The sequence below is a fragment of the Silurus meridionalis genome, chromosome 24 (assembly GCF_014805685.1).
Source record: "Silurus meridionalis isolate SWU-2019-XX chromosome 24, ASM1480568v1, whole genome shotgun sequence".
In the NCBI taxonomy this organism is placed as follows: domain Eukaryota; kingdom Metazoa; phylum Chordata; class Actinopteri; order Siluriformes; family Siluridae; genus Silurus; species Silurus meridionalis.
This window is the reverse complement of record NC_060907.1, coordinates 14,443,449-14,462,882: the sequence shown is the minus strand read 5'-3', so window position 1 is coordinate 14,462,882 and position 19,434 is coordinate 14,443,449. Positions and strand designations below refer to the sequence as shown.

The 19,434-nt window shown below is 39.3% G+C and overlaps 2 protein-coding genes and 2 non-coding genes across 5 annotated transcripts; 3 read left to right on the top strand and 1 right to left on the bottom strand.

The window, feature by feature from the left end:
• Nucleotides 1-2,394: 2,394 nt before the first annotated feature.
• Nucleotides 2,395-15,302, bottom strand: cep97 (centrosomal protein 97). Its single transcript, XM_046837465.1, has 11 exons — nucleotides 15,143-15,302; nucleotides 14,415-14,557; nucleotides 14,022-14,180; nucleotides 13,842-13,943; nucleotides 13,617-13,730; nucleotides 13,352-13,518; nucleotides 11,996-12,160; nucleotides 10,658-10,803; nucleotides 9,213-9,828; nucleotides 8,503-8,578; nucleotides 2,395-3,893 (listed from the first exon to the last, which is right to left on the bottom strand). Exons 1-11 carry the CDS (start codon nucleotides 15,300-15,302, stop codon nucleotides 3,435-3,437), a joined length of 2,307 nt encoding a protein of 768 aa, XP_046693421.1. The 3' UTR covers nucleotides 2,395-3,434.
• rpl24 (ribosomal protein L24) lies at nucleotides 13,662-19,249 on the top strand. 2 transcript variants are annotated; one of them, XM_046837502.1, is made up of 6 exons: nucleotides 13,662-13,720; nucleotides 15,568-15,643; nucleotides 16,561-16,671; nucleotides 17,338-17,474; nucleotides 18,701-18,764; nucleotides 19,127-19,249. In XM_046837502.1, exons 1-6 carry the CDS (start codon nucleotides 13,677-13,679, stop codon nucleotides 19,205-19,207), a joined length of 513 nt encoding a protein of 170 aa, XP_046693458.1. In that variant the 5' UTR covers nucleotides 13,662-13,676; the 3' UTR covers nucleotides 19,208-19,249. The 2 variants fall into 2 exon arrangements, with proteins under 2 accessions (XP_046693458.1, XP_046693459.1); XM_046837503.1 differs by lacking the exon at nucleotides 13,662-13,720 and adding an exon at nucleotides 15,325-15,441.
• LOC124378699 lies at nucleotides 17,675-17,807 on the top strand. Its single transcript, XR_006924288.1, has one exon. It is a non-coding gene; the product is annotated as a small nucleolar RNA SNORA17 (small nucleolar RNA).
• On the top strand, nucleotides 18,862-18,995 carry LOC124378698. Its single transcript, XR_006924287.1, has one exon. It is a non-coding gene; the product is annotated as a small nucleolar RNA SNORA17 (small nucleolar RNA).
• Nucleotides 19,250-19,434: the final 185 nt, after the last annotated feature.

Genomic DNA, 19,434 nt, shown 5'->3' with positions numbered 1-19,434 from the left:
GCACCTGTCTATAAGCCTCAAGTGTCTTCACTAATGTACTTTACACAGGCTTTAACGAAAGACACATTACACACGGTGTAACGGGTGAAATATGTTGCGCTTCCTTCAGGAGCATAGCGGTATTTTGGAAAAAGACCGGCACAGCATTTTTCCGCTATTACTGCGTGTGTGCAAGACCGAGGAATATGTCCTTATTATTTTCTGATGCTCATTTCTAAGTTTCTTTGACTAACCCATAACGCTGTTGCCAAGAATAATAAAAAAGCACGAGTTTTGGAAACCTGTCTGTGCTTATATGATTTCTGTTGTAACTGGAGTTAGTGAGCTCTCCCTTCACCCAGACTCAACACGCTACAACGACTTGTATCTAAACAGTAGCCGACCAAGAAAGTCATTGTTCACTGTCTTCCTCCTTCCTTTCACAACTATTTCTCTTTGGAGTTTATCTTTTGGCATCGTCGTGCGTTTAAAAAAACATTTCTCCCGATGCTGTGCAGCTCAGAACACAGGTGAGGTGCGTTTTCTCGTTTCCGTTTGGAAATTTCATTGGTCTAATGTTATGGGGTTCAGTTTTTTTGGCTTAAAGCTTGTGAAACCGGGAAAAACCCAGGAAAATTCATAAATTAGCCGCTTCCTTGTTTAAGCCGCGGGGTTCAAAACGTGGGAAAAAGTTGCGGCTTATAGTCTGAAAAATACGGTAAATGTGCATATTAATTAAACTTTACCTAAGGTCAACACTACTACACAACTTGTTTTTGTATTTTGAAAGTCAATGTCACTGTACACGAATTCAAAGCGCCATGCATAAGTGATTTTAAACTCAGAATCAACTGGCTGCAAATAAGAATAAGGATCTGTTTAAGAACACATTATAATAAAAAATACAGCTATGTGTGAAAGCTCACATAGCTGCATCGCGAGCTGCACCTTCTTTGTGTGCCCGTTTAGGTTTTCGCTTAGCAACCCGTGAGGAATGCATTCATTCCGGTTCTACAGGTTGGTATGCAGAAAAGTTGGATTTTGTACATCACTTAAGGTGAGTGATGTTTGTTTTATATCCAATGAACAAGTCTTAAATTGTCCGTCTTGATTGGTGAACTAGTGTATAGGTTTGTTGCGGTAATGGAGGCCCCGCCTCCAATCCTGAGGCCCTCAGCAATTGCCTGCTGACCAAGGACCTATTTTCGCTGTGATTGTCCACGACAGTGAAAATGCCATACAAACTGAATGACCTATAATGCATGAGAATAAAGGTAATATTTTTAGCTGGAATGTTTCGTTTTAAAATTCCCACAGTAGACCTACAGTCTATCTGCTGGTAGATAATCTCACAGATTAGATACTGCATTTGATTGTCCTAATGCTAATGTAAAACACTTCTTTATATCCTTTTAACACACATACTGCAGTTTGCCATTTCACCTGTATAATGGAACGATTTCATAATCCCACTATCGAGTTTCACACAGAAAAGGACGGTTTCCCTTTGGAGCCTGAGACGTTGTTCCCCTTCGCCATTGCCGCCTCTGATTTCGGTAAAGCCGCTTTGTTAAGAGCGGTATAGAAATCAAATTCAGTTGAATCGTGAATAAAAAGCTCTTGCTTCAACCCACTAGGGGAAAACGTGACGATTCAGGAAAGTGTTTTCAGAGCATCTGGATAATTAAATATCCACCATTTAAACACTCACAGAGTAAACACAAAATCAGTGAAGAGATAACAAAATTTTTGATCTAATCTAATTGTTGTACTTTTTGGTTTTTTGAGGAGTCAACAGAAATAACCTCAGCTCACTTCTATTAATAGCCTGTACAAGGTTCCCTGGTGGTCTAGTGGTTAGGATGCGGCGCTCTCACTGCTGCGGCCCGGGTTCAATCCCTGGTCAGGGAACCAACCCCAGCCATTAGGGTTGCACAAGCCACGTCCCAAGCCGGTCCCAAGCCCGGATAAATGGGGAGGGTTGCATTAGGAAGGGCATCCAGCATAAAACAGGTGCTAAATTGAACATGCGGATCATGAATATGATCCGTAATGGACCCCTAATGGGAGAAGCCAAAAGAAAGTTTTACTCTATCTGGACAAATGTTTATAGCGACCTGGCTATAAGATTAGTGCTTTCTGAACATCCCATTCCACATTAAGTCCCCCATTTGCTTTTATAATTAACCTCCACTCTTGTGGGAAGATGTTCCGCTCGATATTGATATTTGCTTGTGGAGACTTTTGACTATGAAGTTTATCTTCCTGAGAAAAGCATTTTCTATGTAATGAAAAGCTTAAAATGTGGTTTCTACTATCTCTAACATACAAACAGTATAATGCGTCATTTTGGCAGAATTATTGTAGTGTACATTTTCCTCACTATCTATTCTTCGAAATGACGGCAAAAAGAACGGCTTTTCAACACGTTTTATTCGTAATAAGTGCGTTCACAAAACATGGTTAGAAAAATAAATAGTGTAAAAAGAGGACAAACTGATTTGCAAGTAACAAAAACACTCAAAAACAAGCAAAAAAAAAAGAGGAAGATATCTGATATACTGTAGTGAGCGTCATTTACACAAACAAATATTTACAGCAGAAGCATTTCAACCGCCAGTGCGTTCGTTTCTGCAAACATGCTGAAGTTTATGCTTGTTCTGTCAGGGATGAGTGCAGAATTGATCATTTCCATACAAAAAGAAAACACAAAAAACACAGAATCCTGTTAAAATCCACGCATGTAGATGTACACCTGGTTATAATGTATGCAGTAATACCACAAGCTTACATCCTATTTTTGTTGTCAACAATCAATGGAAAGCCATTCAGAATTTCAGACAGCCAAAAAGCTAAAAAAAAAAAAAAAAAAAAAAGGTGTAAAGGTGGTGGGTTTCAAAACCAGACCCGAGTTTCCATGTGATTTCTCTGGTTTATGATCCTATAATCAGCTGATCTAGCCATGCTACTCCAGCAGATAATGTAATCAGGGCTGATAAACCAGTGAATTAAAGGTCAAGAGGAAATGAGTTAGGACGTGTTGGTTTAGCTAGCTCATGATACAAGTAGGTAAATCGGATCTTATAATGAATAATATGTATAATATACCCCAGATTTAAGTGTCAGGCAAACTGTCGTGCTTTATGAAATCAAAAATACAAAAACCTAGTTATTAACGTCTACAAAAATAAAAAGATTTAACACAAAAACAGCAGATTAACTCTGTACAAAAATGAATTTCGATGCCCAATTCCAGATCTAATCTGTGTTACTCAGTAACAATGGTGTTAGTCAGTGTAAAAGTACTAAGAATATCAGGGATACTGGAAAAGATGATTTGTGATTGATCATCTCTCAGTATAAATGCTCATGTCCTCAAATCCTTTGAGAACAGAGACTCCAGAGGTAGTGCCAGAGCAGCCCTCTCATTTATAATGACTGCTCTAACGATACATTCACAACTCTGCCTCCAGGGGACTGTTCTCTTGTCTTTCATCCACTCCATTTTGATAGGAAGATGCCTCAGAACCGTGAGAAGGAGAGATGAACAAAGAGCATCCTACTCCTTCCTCTTCCTCCTCATCCTGACGCTGCACCGAGGACAGGTACTGCTCTAGCAAGCTGCCGTCCAGACTGTCCCAGTCTGGCCCTGCTGCAGGCGAGCTCGTAGGCTGCAAAGTCCGCACTGTTTCTGAGGAGCCGCCTGTAGCCATGCTGCTCATACTGTCTTCCAGCACCCCCTGCTGTTCACCAGGAGAATGGAAGCCTGATTCGGGGACGGAGACCTCACTTGGCATAGAGGGAGCTGTGACTTCAGAGCTGGCGGGAATGGGGAGAGCAGCGATGCTTTGCGACGGTGAAAAACAGCTTAGTTGCTCCTTCACTGAGCACTGCCACTCCATCATGGCCTGAAGCTGTAAATAGGAGAGAAGGAACTATTAATGCTATTTCTTCCCTTTATTTCAATTTAGGGTTGTTACAAACAAACAATTCGGATCGATGCTTCGAATTCAAATTAATGACAAGTAAATTCGAAGCAACGATGATAAAACAATTACTCTTGGTTGCCCTCTACTGGTTATTTGCCTCAGTGTTGCCCATTAAAAAGTCTTATTTATACAATAGTTAATCCCGGTCCACTAATCTGATCTGAACATGGAGTGTTCCAAGATAATAGTACAGTTCCTGATATGCATCACTCTGCTCGTCGGTTTTTACTAAATAAGTCAGTAATTACTACACTTAATATAGCGTCTCTGTGTTGTATGGTAAGATGCCAAATTCTATTTTTTATTTATTTTTATTATATTTTTATTCATTTCTCACTCAAACAAAACAACAACAGAGTCGATCAGTCAACACACACAGCATACACTCAAGCATATTAATAACAACAATATATTGGTAATATGAGAACGTGACCATTGAAAGGCAAAGGGCAAATCAAAACATGAGGGAAACAATTACAAATGAATGAACAAAACAAAACACTAAAAAAGAAGAACATTAATCAGGGCTAGGGTCTTGCCTGTCCAAGTAAATTCCACAAAGGGGCCCATATCCACAGAATACATCGGATTTATTCTGCAAGTCATACGTAAGTTTTTCCAAAGGGAGAAGATTAGCCATTTGCCATCTTTGCCAAATAAGTAATGATATTTAATAAAGACTGTGAGTCAGTAGAGAAATCCAATGATGTTTTGCAGTTTAGTAAATAAATAGTTGGAGACAAAGTAAATTTACTTTCTGAACCATATCATGTACCTCATGCCAAAAAAGTTTAATGTTCTTACAGTCCCAAAATAAATGCATCAACATTCCTATTTCAGATTTACATTTAAAACACATCTGAGATACATTTGGGTACATTTTGTGGAGGCGTACTGGGGTAAGATATATCCTGTATAAAAATGTGAAGTTTTGCTCATGCACAGAGCTTGAGATTGATTTATAAAAAACCTCCTCACATATAGAGAGCCCATATCTCTTTCCCAAACCTTTCTCAAAGGATTTAAAGTGGAAGAGGCTTCTTATAACAGAGAATACAGATAAGAAATCTGACCCTTTAGTGCCCCAGGAAGAAGACGACTATTCTCAACATCAGAAAGTTTTCCCGTCTCATTTCAGACTGAATAAAATGACGTAATTGGAGAAATTTGAAAAAAATCTGTTTTGGGAATTTGGTAATCTATCCTAAGCTTCTCAAAAGATTCAAAGACCTTTCCTGTAAATAAACCAGCCAAATTAGACACACCCTTTTCTGCCCAGGCCAGAAGGCCAATACCGGGTCAGGGAGTCAGGGTTTAAAGCTATTGGGGATTGCATGGACAAATTCTTGGGGACATTGAGATACTTCCTGACATTGTCCCAAGCCAAAAGAGTGTTTAATAGCAAAAAATTCCCAGCTACTGGGCAGGCCTCCTAAAAATTATGACTAAACGGAAGGGATGTTAGCATTCTTGGTGCACATGCAAAAGATTTCATACTGACCCACAAGAAGTCTGTTTCATTTATAGATACATTTATAGATCTTTAAAAAAGTTTTGATCCAAGTAACAGGGTATACACTGAAATAAATAGAGTAAACGAGGGAGCACATTCATTTTGATTGTATTAATTCTTCCAAAGAAAAAAATTGGTAAAGGGGCCCATCTACTCATATCTTGCTTAGGTCTTGCTATTAAGGGTGAGTAGTTCTTAGGGAATAAATCCTTTAAATCAGAGGTTACGTGTATGCCCAAATAAAGAAACCCAAAGTCAGTGATGTGAAAGGGACAATGTAAATTAACAGGTTGTGGGATATTCAAAAATATGGCCTGGGACTTAAATGTATTTTATATCCAGTAAACTGACCAAATTGATTAATTGTCTCCAACAGACTGGAAATTGATAACTCTGGCTGCTTTAAATAAAGAAGAACATCACCCGCATATAATGATAGTCAGTGTTCCATCCCACCTGCCATCACACCCCCCCCGGATGCCCCTATGCATGCGAATACTTTCTGCCAAAGGCTCGCTATATATGGCAAACAAGAGTGGCGACAGGGAACAGCCCTGATGGCAACCTCTTTGGATCGAGAATCCACTTTATAGTAAACCGTTAGTATTAACCACAGCTGACAGGCTAGAGTAATGAAGTCTCACTAGTTTGATAAAGTTATAGCAAATTTAATTTGTCCAACACTTGAAATAAAAACCTCCACTCAACCCTGTCGAACGCTTTCTCTGCATCCAGAGATATTATAGCAGCCGGGTCACCATCTACAGTCAGATGCTGTATTATGTTCAACAGACGACGAACGTTGTCTGAACCATAACGGGATTTAATAAATCCGGTCTGGTCTGGTTTAATGATTATAGGTAGAATCTTCTCCAGGCGACGAGCTAAGGCTTTAACCACAATTTTGAAGTCTACATTAAGTAAACTGATTGGGCGATATGAGGCACAGTCTAATGGGTTCTTTCCTTTTTTGAGAATCAAGCTAATAGAAGCAGTCCTCCTGGAATCTGGAGTAAGACTGTCTTCCAAAAATTTATCAACTACTGGCATGATAAAAGGGAACAGCACATGGCAAAAAAAAATTTTTAATTCCGGAGGGAAGCCATCCAACCCTGGTGCCCTCCCACCAGGCATAGACTGCAAAGATTTCACCTTTTGTCAGAGGGGTATTGAGAAAGGCCTGGTTCTCGTCTGAGATTGAGGGTAGGGGTATCCTATCCAAAAAAGTTTAAACTGGAGTTTATTTCAGCTGGATCATGTGAAACTACTCCCTCAGTGGTTTCAGTAGCCCTAATGGGCCTTTCAGCCTGTTCACATTTGAGTTGATATGCCAAGAGACGACTGGGTTTATTCCCATACTGATAAACCCATTGCCTGCTGAACATCACTAACTTTTTTACATGTTCTGAATAGTTTAAGTTTAGTTCAGATGTGGCACCAATTAGAAGGTTCCAGTTGTTTTGCGTGGGTGAAAGTTTATGAATCAATTCCAATCTTTTAACCTCTTCCTCTAATGTTTTCCTGTTTCTCAAGGTGGCCTTAGCTGCATCCCATTTGGTGGTGCTGTTCACTGGACATAAATCATTATCCTGCCAGTACTGGGATATTTTTTCTTTTAGAAACTGGCAGAAAGCATCGTCATTAAGGAGAGAACTGTTAAATTTCCAGTAAGAAGATTTTGGGGTTGAAAATCCTGTTACACTGGGCTATGGTCCAAAACAACCACTGGACCAATTTCACACGATCTTATACAATTAACAAATCTGGAAGGCAAGCATAGATAGTCTAATCTGGAATAAGAATTATTGGGAGAGGAATAAAATGTAAAATCCTTGACCCCTGGGTGTCGCTCTCTCCATATGTCCACTGAACCTGAAGCACGACACATATTTTGCAGAGTTCGTGAAAAACGGGCAGATGATCTTGTGAAAGATGATCTGTCTATCCTACCATCCATGACACAGTTAAAGTCCCCAGCCATAATCCCCAGGCCATTACACTTATGATTAAACAATGGGACCATCTTTGATATAAAGTCAGGGCTGTCCTCAATTGGGGCATACACAGTTAAAACAGTAAGAGGTTTTTCCCGAAGATGTGACCAATACAAATCAGAACAAATCTGCCTTCAGGATCTTTTTCAACCTGTTCTAAGATAAAAGGAAAATAATGTATGTATCAAAATGGCCACGCCTTGTTTATTTGATGAGAAAGAACTAAAATATACCTCTCCAACCCAGTCCCTTTTAAGCTTTAAATGTTCTGTGTTTGACAAATGTGTCTCCTGTAGGACTGCAACAGTTACCCTTTCCTTCTTCAAGAATGTTAGAACTTTCTTTCTTTTGACTACGTTACCCATGCCTTTTACATTCCATGTGACCACCCTAGTCAGATCAGACATACATCAGTGCTGTTTAACGTATTCGAATGCTGTGGACTGAGAGAAGTAAGATTAAGGACCACACGGGCCAGCTTTCGCTCCTCACGACCTTGTTGCCGGTTCACCACTGCTCCTTTCTTGGACCACTTTTGATAGACACTGACCACTGCAGACTGGGAACATCCCACAAGAGCTGCAGTTTTAGAAATGCTCTGACCCAGTCGTCTAGACATCACCATTTGGTCCTTGTTAAACTCACTCAAATATTATACTCGCCCATTTTTCCTGCTTTCAACACATCAATTTTGAGGAGAAAATGTTTATACCTAATATATCCCACAATCTAACAGGTGCCATGATGAAGAGATAATCAGTGTTAATCACTCAAAGGTCATAATGGTATGCCTAAATAGTTTTTTATAAAATTTTTGGGCATTTACACAACAGTTAGATGGATTCCATTAATTTGACTTATGTAAAGCTGTTTTGGGGGAAGTCCCCGTTGTTAAAAGTGCAAATTAAATTGAATTGAATCAATTCGATTGGCTGATTTGGTATTCCAAGAGCGCCTACATTTCTTGTAAGCACACCGAGATGTTTTACTGTGTATATCCCTTTCACAAGTAAGTGTTAAGGCAAACCTGTTTCCAGAGGAATTTCACCGCTTCTTCCTGGATCATCCTCTGCAACTTCTCCTCCTGCTGCTGCTTCTGCACTCTACACACAAGAGAGAATGTACAGAGATGCAGAACAAGTTTTCGAGCTCCGTCCTTAATAAGAACGGGAATAAAACACAACAGGGTGTGTGTTCGTTGAAAGCTAATTATGGAAGGTACGAGGTGCTCTGGAGCGAGAGTTACTGTTACCACCCCAAAGTTGAATATAACAGCATCCCCCAATGTTTTATTAAATATGACTTAGAAGAAATGTAATAATAAAATAATTAAAAACAAATTGGGCAGCAAAACCTCAAGTTAAAGGTTTTGAATTGACGAAGCAGAAATGTTTGTGAAACTCCTCCCAAAAATGTCAAATTAACACCTCCTCGAAGAAAAAAAAAACCAAAACACACCATATCAGCATTTACACCCTACAAAAATAGCTCATGCAGAGGGTCTACCATATTAGGATTTGCTCTATAAAAATATAAATGAATGGTCAAAAATGTAGGTGTGGCTGTCCAATGCACCCAATCCAAAACCATGACCACTATATTTTAAAGCTGGTGTGTATCTACATATTTTTGGCCAAAGCTATCAGAGCTGCTTCTGATCATTCAAGCGCATTTCAAATGTGAGAATCCAGCATGCTTTGGTGAAATCATCAAGCGATTGATGCTTTTTGTTTTTACCTCTCCAGCTCTGCTGTAAGGTAGACGATGTGATCCTGGAGTCGGCGTAGACGGATCTCACAGCGCACCTCTTTGGCCTGTGGGTGCCGTTGTCGAGTCCAGTATCCCCTCCACCAGGCCTGGATCTTAACAGCTGCTGCATCTGGATGCCACTCTTCCATGTTAGCACTTGGTCTCCTCAGCTCTGTGGTGTTTGCGACCTTACTGGCTTGCAAATGAACCATTCTATCAATCTGCAAGTCCTCTCCATCCTCTGCAGTGTGCTCTGTTACATTTGAATGCAAGCGATTTTGATTGGGTAAGAAATAAGAACTTGTTGCTGCTTCCACCTTCTGAGGAGGAGTTCGGGCTGGATTGGAAGCAGCCAGTGAATCTGGATCATTAAGCTCATCCTCTTCACTGTCAGGGGGCGACGGTGAGCGCAAGACTGAGCTCACAGGCAGGAAGGCGGACTCTGAGGAAAGCAGGCTGCCGTTAAGCTTCTCTTCGTCAGTCTGTATGTCTTCTAGAACCAGACTTTCCTCGCCGCGAGAAGAGGCAAGAACGGGACTTCGGATGTATGCTGAGGATGTATTGGCCATCCAAGTATTCAACTGGACCACTGGTTCAGAAGATTCTGTCGTAATCAGCAAAAAATGGAGTTTAGAGGACGGGCGTATGTGAAACAGACATGGTTATATTTCACATTTATTTCCCATGCACATGCCTTTCAACAGTCCTTAACTTAAAATGAAAGCGAACGAGCTGATCACCAATTTGGGTTTTCATTCAGTGGGAGTGCATCTGATTTAATATAAAGAATTTAATTGGTTCACCTGAACCGGTTCGGCAATTTCATTGGTTTAATGTTATGAGGCTCAGTTTTTTGACTTGAAGCTTGTGAAACCTTCTTTGAACCTGGGGTTCAAAGTAGCGGCTTATAGTCCGGAAAATATTTAATTATTAATTGTAAAATAAAGTCAAATGTTAATACAGTACAGTACTGTATACATAAAATAAAATTTCTGGGGTGGTTTTGGAATGTAACCAACGCGATTATAGGGGGGATTACTGTATTATTATTATTATTATTATTATTATTTAATTTATTATATAGCTTTTTTTAACAATCGACACTGTTAACTGAGAAAAAACCTGCTAATAAGAAAATTCTATCGGATCAAATTTGTTCGTTTTATTTCCGACACTGCCAGGACTTTGCTGTTAGCATGTCACATTATATGTTCTTGATTCATAAATGAAGATCGGTGGTTATAGATGTGTCATTTTGTCATATGTGACAGCATCATTCATTCATCAGTTCATTTATCCTACAATTATTTTCAGTGGTGTGATATTTGATGAGTTGTATTGGTATGATGAATAGAATAAATACCAAACTATGAGGTTCTCTTTATGTTGTATATTTAACACTGCTGGAATGTATTAAACCTGAGACTGTGTACCTGGCTGACTGATGCCATTAAGGACCTGGGTTGTGGTCACTTCATTTAGTCCTTGATCGGTCCAGTGTTCATCCATATCCAGAGTCTGGTCAAGAGGAATTGAGGAATCGTAATTGCTTGCCTGGAGCAGCTGTTTCTGGTGTTGCCTGTATGAGCACATGTGGAAGGGAGTGTACTGATTTAGTTAGAGTATAAAAAAACCTGGAAGAGAACAATTAGAAACTACAAAGTTTATTTAATAAAATGACAGTTCAACCAAATGTTTACACACCCCTAAAGACAATGGAAATCTTTTTTACAACTCCAGACATTTCCTATTACTATATGTTTGCTATAAATCAATAATCTACTTTACGAAAATATTGTATGTCATTTCCTTTAGAGAAAGTAACAAGGCAGCTTTATATTCGTTTTTATTAACCAGAGCGCATTGTCCGTGGGTCATAAGTTTACCTTCATAGTATTTATTGCCTTTTAAGTGTTTAACTTTAATTAAATGCTTAGAGTAGCCTTACACATTCTTGCCTATTCATCCTCCAGGTAGATCAGGTTTGTTGGCCACTTTGCTCAGACACATTTCTAGCCCACATTTCTATGGGATTTAAGTCATGCTTTTCTGGTGAAAATTCCAGCACTAACTATACTTTATATTTTAGCTTAAAGTTATCCTAAAGTCAGTCTAATACAACTTTGGATGTACGCTTAGGATCACTGTCTTGTCTTAAGATGTTGTTTCAGCTTGGATCCTGATGTCCACATGCTTCTCAGTTCTTTTGCGAACTTCAGTCTGGCTTTTATATGCTGGTCTTTGAATGCTTTATCATTGCATGTAGGCTTTCAAGCCATGGCAATTCTGGACTCTCTTAATGGTGTGTAAATATACCATGGTATCTGGTGGTTCAGCCTCCTTCAGCAGTTCCTTTATTGTTTTTGTGGAGGTCAGGTGAACCTTTTGGACCAAAGTTCCTCTTAATTTGTGCTTCTTCCCTGAAATAAGCAGGGACTGTGTGTGCCAAAGACACATCTTTGCATGAAATCGTTGGTAGAGATGTTCATGGTACATTCAGTTAGAATTGGAAAATGCTCCTATGGAGTAACTCAACATTTTTCTTAGTTCTTGGTTACATTTTCACATGTATAAAAAGTGGAAAGAATCAAACAAACAGTCTCTAAAAATAGATATACTGCTATTGAACATCTAATTATAACAATTGGCCAATCAAAAGCTTCTAAATGTAACTGTAATTCCTGTCATTTTCCAGACTGTCAATTTGGTGTCTAAAAAATTTGGACCCACTGGAATTAGGTTGAAATAAATCTGTCTCTTTGTAATGTTACCTCTGTTTGCTGAGAATCCTCTCGAGCTTGGCATCCTCAGCTGACTGCAGTGAAGATGAGGAGGTCAAGGGGCAAGTTGAGGCCAGGTACTGGATTAGCTGTATGTGTTGTCCAGGACGAAATGCACGGCCTTTTCCTTGGCTGTACAACCACTCTGCTTTGAGCCTGGAGTTATAAAGTCAAAAGAAGTCCATTCAAAAGCCACATATAGGGAAACAAAATGTTTAGAAAAACATGAGCCTAATGGTACCGTTTTGAAAATGTAATATGGTGTAATAATGTACTTTGGACTTAACCTAAAGAAGCCTGTCAAGAAACATTAAATATGTTTATACAGAGATATTTGTGGGCGATTCTAGTGATTTGTTGGTTGGTGATGCCACCTTTGGGCATTGGCAGCATTGTCACAATAACGTTTAATAGAAGACAAAATACCTCAATGGATAATAGTCTGGTTTTGCTATTTAAAGGTCTTTTTCTTAGTCAATCTTTTTTCTTTTTTTTGTAAAAAAGTTTAATACTAAACACACAGATACGTGTACAGCAAATACTGTACACACAATAAATACAAAAGGACAAGTGAGATGCTATTAGTGGTGGTATTAGTTATGAAATGTCAAAGCTCTAAAACACAATGCATTTCAGAGTGTACAGGGTGAGAGAACTGGACTTCTCAAGTATCATTCACAATATGCTCATATTGAACATCTTTTCAATGCAGTACTATTTACACTTCTACCCCTATACACTGATCTGCTGTCTCCCAGAATAAGATGTCTGCGGAGTCTGGTTCCTCTCTGGGTTCCTCCTTAATGTAGTCGCAGTGAAGTTTCTTCTAGACACTATATTGTTTGCTAGGAGAACCAAATTTACACTTTTATCTCTGAATAACTTATTATCTCTTATCCATGCACCTGTTAGTGGGTGGGATATTTTCTAGGCAGCAAGTGAACATTTTGTCCAAAGTTGATGTGTTAAAAGCAGGAAAAATGGGCAAGCCTAAGGATTCGAGTAAGTTTGACAAGGGTCAAATTGTGATGTCTAGACGACTGGGTCAGATTATTTTCAAATTGAAATGGCTTTGCAAATAGAATTGGATTGAATTAAATCGAAAAGGCTGTTGCTCTCTTTAAGTAGAGATGAAGCAAGGAATAATTGGCACTGGCATCACTACTAGCAGGCCCTTGAACATCATTGTGAATTATGCAGGAAACCATTAACCAACATGCCAAAGGAGGAAGTTTTAGCCAAAAATCTGAAGACTAATTATTAATATTAGAAAGAGAATTTTCTTTTTAACCCTATGCGATACAATACTTAGGTTTAAACAGCCTTTAGATTAAACAAACGACCAACCCTTCTTTTTGTGACACCACGTATCCATCCAACACCTTTAAACTGAGGCACCAGCTCACAACATATGGGCGATAATCGCATCCAGGCACCGAGGGTGTAGCCATCACACACGGGTTGTTCATGATGGACAGCTGCTCAAGGTTGCTGAGAGGTGCTAAGTGCGACACCTGAACGAGACATTTTTTCAGAAATGACCGCAGGTAATGCAAAAATCTGTCAAAAAACACAAAACCTACAAGTTAATAATGACGAATAGCATGAATACCTCACTAAGGTCCCGGATTTCGTTTTCAGCCAATGAGAGAACAGCGAGGTTCTGAGGAAAATGGGTGGGGCATGTACGAAGACTTGTGATGATGTTGCCATGAAGTAGAAGTGTCTAAAAAGAAAAATAGAACACTGTATTAATACACGGATTTATTCATGATATATAAATTTGGCACATCTGTTTTGTACTGTTCTTCCACACAGTTAATATTCTGACACTCACCTTTAGGGCAGAGAGCTTCGAAAGATCACCTGTGTGAGAAATGTTGTTGTCAGACAGATCCAGATGTTGCAGTGCTACACAGTTGTTCAACTGCTCGATGACCTGAAAGAATAGAGAACCCTGAAGACCTGAGACCAAACAAAAACACCTCGAATGGCTGTACTGTAGTAATATGTGTACCTTGATGTTGTTCCCTGATAAATTTAGCCACTCAAGTTGCACCAGGTCTTTCAGGCCCTCGATATAGCCGATGCTATTGTTAGGGAGGTTCAAAACCCTCAGCTGTCTAAGTTTTGACACACCCATCATACGAACGAGTCGATTACAGGCAACAGACAACTGTGCAAGGGAAGAAAGTGAAAAACACAGTTGACAGATTGACACATTTTGGGCTGGAACCCTCCCTGAACATGAGTGTTCCTGAGTGTATCAATGTTAAATATGTGCTTGGTGCAGAAATTGTCTCTTCTATACCACTTCTATGCACTGGTGCAAATGTATTTGGTCAAAATTTGATCACTGATACAGTTCAGAGGAATTGACCAGTAAATAAACAGGTTGTGTATAATGTACCTGCTGCACTGCTGCATTCTTCTCCAGATGTTCCAGCTTAATGATCTGGTTCTGGTCTAAGATGAGTGTCTGGGTGTCTGGTGAACAGAAGTCAGGCTCCAGTTTGGAAAGACCTTGCCTGGAAAGGTCAACCAGCCCAGGACCTTAGCATGAACACAAGTCAGAAGATGAAGTCTGGTAAAAAAATGTGTGTGTGTGTGTGTGTGTGTGTGTGTGTGTGTATATATATATATATATATATATATATATATATATATATATATATATATGTATATGTATATGTATATATATGTGCAGATGATGTACAGACACTACAGATAAGTAGAAAATAATCTAGAATATTCTGTGAATGTATAATTTTATGGTTATGGATGATTTAGAGGAACAGTGGATGATTTAGATGATACAGAATGTACAAAGAGGAGCTGATCTACATTATGAGCAGGTCCTTAGCTGCATTTAATAACGTTTAACTAAAATATTAAACCTCCAGGAAATTAATAATACTACAGAACAGAAGAGTTATCTCTGATTACTGTTACAACTGTTTACTCTCACTAAGGCTAGTCAGTCGGATGAGTAGCTAACGATCGAAATCATAACAATTTCCGTCGCGAAAAAATGGAACTCAAACGCTTTCACACGTCATGTTTTTTAAAACTAGATTTACAAAAAACCTGTACAGGTATTTATATTCTCGATTATTGACATGAATAACACGAGCCTACCGCCGCATTTCGCCATTTGAGCGCCAGGCTGAGGAGCGCTAACTTCCTGCGTCGCCTCCATACTTCCCGCTTTCGCCATCACCATGGCAACCGATCTCGAATTCGATTCGCTATTAAAGAAAAACAGAAAAATAATTTTATTATTTTTTTTCCGACACATTTTAAGCTTTATATTTAACGCGCAATTATATACACGTCTTTCGTTTGCAAAAATATTGCGTTTTTATGAAACGACTATCTTTATAACCCGGCTACCCACAATTCCACTTCCTCTTTCCTGTCTCACTCGCCGCCATGAAGTACGTGTTTCATGTTTTATCCCTATTCATCTAACTTCAAATCTTTAAAATATGTCCGTATTTACACTTTTGTGGTACATTAAAAGTACATTGCTTCAATCATGTCGGTTTATTTCTGACTTGCAGGGTTGAGTTGTGCAGTTTCAGTGGCTATAAAATTTATCCCGGCCACGGCCGGCGATATGCCCGAATCGACGGAAAGGTAAAGGCTGTTTTATGCAACACACTGTTTAATTTTTCTCGTTTTTACATTTAAGTAAGATTTATTTATTCTTGCAGAGTTTAGGCTGTTAAATGCTCTGGGGCAGTGCTTTATATCAAACACACGATAATCAGTTGTGACTGTTAGCATAGCAGAGGCCTGTTGGTTATTAAAGGCCTTCAGGTTCAGCAACTGCTTTCAATTCTATTCTGTTTTATACAGTCATTTTATACAGTTATTTGTTTTTCAGCCCAAAAGGAGTGGGTTTGATTAGAAATGGCTACCAGGTTATTAGACTGAAGAGTAGGTTAGCTAACTAGCCATGTTGTATGACAGTCTGGGGTTTACTAGATGACAGTCTGGAGTCGGGGGATTTGCTGGATGAGACTCTGGTGTCTGGGGGTTCACTAGATGACAATCTGGGGGTATTTGCTGGATGAGACTCTGGTGTCTGGGGGTTTACTAGATGACAGTCTGGGGTTTACTAGATGACAGTCTGGAGTCGGGGGATTTGCTGGATGAGACTGGTGTCTGGGGGTTCACTAGATGACAATCTGGGGGTATTTGCTGGAAGAGACTCTGGTGTCTGGGGGTTTACTAGATGACAGTCTGGGGTTTACTAGATGACAGTCTGGAGTCGGGGGATTTGCTGGATGAGACTCTGGTGTCTGGGGGTTCACTAGATGACAATCTGGGGGTATTTGCTAGATGGAGAGTCTTGTGTCTAGGGGTTTACTAGATGACAGTCTGGGGGTGGGGGTTGTTGGATTGGAGTCTGGGGGGGGGGTTTGTTGGATGAGAGTCTGGGGGGGGTTTGCTGTATCCCAGGTGCCTTACACAGTATTGTTCTCCTTGTTTACCTGATCCATGTTTTTATATATAATGCTCAGTGTAACATCTCTCATTTTCCACTTCAGGTGTTCCAGTTTCTGAATGCCAAGTGCGAGTCTGCGTTCCTGACCAAAAGGAACCCCAGGCAGATCAACTGGACTGTTCTGTACAGGCGCAAACACAAGAAGGGCCAGTCTGTAAGTGTGAATTGTTTTCCTTATGCTTACTAGGTGGAGCATCATGGAATTTGAGTTAACTTCCTTGAACTGGCCCTTCTACACCCTTAGCTAGTCTTGGGTCTTTAATTTTTTATTTTTTTTTACATTTAAATAAAAGCTGCTATAAGTGAAGTTTACCTTGTTGAAATTCTGGCCTGACTTTGCCGACACAAATTGCACAACTGATCTGACAACGTTTTTGGTTAAACTTGGGCATTTAGACTGGTGTTCTTGGAATGCGACATTCACTATTAGGCACTGATCACTGTTCTGACTCTCTACTTCTCATGTTTCTTTAATAATGAGTGAACACTTGAGATTGGAGGGCAGTATAGGATTATTATAGGATGTTTTGTGCATGAGGTAAATTTGTGCTAATTGATGGGTGTCAAACTTTAATTTTCTTAAATTGCAGGTTAATTAGATCATATCGTATACATTGGCACGGAGGGCCACACTGTTATTTGGAGAAATAGTATTGGGTCTGGACAGTATGACATGGTGCAATGTTTAAGATTTCACTATTGGGCTCAGTTAACATATTTTGAACTTAAATCTATCTATATAAAAGCATCCTCAGATTAAGCATGACAAGTCTAACTTCATTCGCTTCTCTTGGTGATTCCTTGCATTTTGTTTGAACAGGAAGAGGTGACCAAGAAACGCACACGTCGTGCTGTCAAGTTCCAGCGGGCAATCACTGGTGCTTCTCTCGCTGAGATCCTGGCCAAGAGGAACCAGAAGCCTGAGGTGCGAAAGGCCCAGAGAGAGCAGGCAATCAGGTTAGTGCTAATGTCACTGAAAAGCTTTTTACTTGTGTGGAGAAACACTGGACCTTTTACATAGATTCTTTTGCTCAAGGGACTTTGTGTAAAAATTATAATTTATCACTATAGTGGTGACACTGGTTGTTTTTTAGTTGGTGAAGAAAATCTATTTTTGTAGATACTGGATGAAAAAATGTATTAAAAAAAAAAAATGTATTGCCCCTTGAGGCGTTGCAGTACGGCTCTGTGTCGTTCCTGTGTCATAAGGTGGCATAGAGCAAAGGGCTCTGTTTACGCCTAGTCCCCGCCTCTGGCAATGGGTTCTCCGCGTCTTCATAGCCCTACAAATTTAAAATGAGTAGTAGCTGTTCAATTCTTATTGCTAAATGCTTGCAAAAGAGAACTTTTTTTTTTTTGTTCTTTGAGGTTTCAAGCAAAATAATGTGAAATGCTTCATCTGTTGGTAACGTGTCTGTAGTAGCTGAGAGCAACTGGACCTGAATTGAATTACAGCTGAAGGAACCATGTCTATAGGAATTCAAATATAGGGGGTCATGTAGAGATTTAACAATCTAGCTATGAGATTTTACATTTCAAGAGCTTGCATGTGACTCGTGTCTTATTAAGGCCATTAAATCCACTTGAATCTCATGTGTTCGAGCACAGAATTAATAGACTTGTTTCTTGTTCTGCCATGTTCTTTATAGTGATTTTACATGTTATAGAACGCATGTTAAAGTACAAATTGCTCTAGCTTAAATCTTACATATTCCCTTCTACTTATTAATTTCTTTCAAAACCTTGTTAAAGTTAAATCAGACTGACAAACCCTATATCATGAAAATTGCATGTGGTGAAGTGTTGGACATTATGGCGATGTGGTTGGTTAAACCCTTGGCCTAGTAAAGTGCTTGTATAACATCAATGTAAAATATTTCATGCAACAAATTAAGCAGCACAAAGAATTCAGGCTTTTTTATGTAATATCTCCTGAAAGGCTGATTGTGGTATCACATTCTTAAGCCTTGTTTGTGTACAAATGGTGAATTGGTGTTTATCAGAATCATAAAAAAAATTGTAATTCAAAAATCATTATCATGGGTTATGGTCAATTTATTATTTTTTTGTTTTGTTTTAGTTAAATCTGCTGTGTACAAGTCTATCAGACGCTCACTTGGTCGACTTCATTGTCAAACCACACTTGAAGTTTGTTTATTAACGTTTACCCTCCTCCCATTTAGGGCTGCCAAGGAGGCCAAGAAGGCAAAGCAGGCAACCAAGAAGGTACCTACCCAGAGTACCAAGGTAAAGCAAATTTTAGCCTGGTCAGGAGATTATACATGCACGTACAAGTGTAATTTGTTTTTGTGTTGAAGATGGTTAAAGTAATTGGAATTTTATTATTGCCCCTTGAGGCGTTGCAGCACGGCTCTGTGTCGTTCCTGTGTCATAAGGTGGCATAGAATATAGGGGCTATGTTTACGCCTAGTCCCCGCCTCTGGCAATGGGTTCTCAGTGTCTTTATGGCCCTACAAATCTTAAGCGTGTTATATTTACTGAATGCTTCCATGTTGGTTTCTGGCAAAACAAATCTTAATTTCTAGTGCTATTTTTCTTTTTGGCAAATGAGAAAGTTGTCAAGACATGCAATGTTTTATTTCCCACAGGGTCCTTCCAAGGCTGCACCCAAACAGAAGATCGCCAAGCCCATGAAATCCAGTGCTCCTCGTGTTGGTGGCAAACGTTAAATTTCTATGGTGTTTTGAGTACAATAAAATCAAGAAATACCATCTTTTGACTTGTTTCTGATTTCTTTTTTTATATATATATATATTTTTTTTTTACAGCACTTATGTAACCATCCCCACGTTAACCTTTTCAACGACTGCCTAAAAACTAACAGATGCAGAGTTATTTAATTTTATTATTTTTTTTGCCTTGTGATGCTCTGCCAGGATTTTACTGTAGTATACAG

What these genes read in the sequence shown, in the direction of transcription:
- rpl24 (XM_046837502.1), top strand. Translation starts at nt 13,677, where the DNA reads ATGGGTGGGGCATGTACGAAGACTTGTGATGATGTTGCCATGAA. An exon ending in ATGCCCGAATCGACGGAAAG is followed by an intron (nt 15,644 to 16,560) that starts GTAAAGGCTGTT and finishes TTTCCACTTCAG; the next exon opens with GTGTTCCAGTTTCTGAATGC. An exon ending in TACCTACCCAGAGTACCAAG is followed by an intron (nt 18,765 to 19,126) that starts GTAAAGCAAATT and finishes TATTTCCCACAG; the next exon opens with GGTCCTTCCAAGGCTGCACC.
- cep97 (XM_046837465.1), bottom strand. Translation starts at nt 15,302, where the DNA reads ATGTGTCGGAAAAAAAATAATAAAATTATTTTTCTGTTTTTCTTTAAT. An exon ending in TATCAGGGAACAACATCAAG is followed by an intron (nt 13,944 to 14,021) that starts GTACACATATTA and finishes CTATTCTTTCAG; the next exon opens with GTCATCGAGCAGTTGAACAA. An exon ending in GTGGTGTCACAAAAAGAAGG is followed by an intron (nt 12,161 to 13,351) that starts GTTGGTCGTTTG and finishes TTATAACTCCAG; the next exon opens with GCTCAAAGCAGAGTGGTTGT.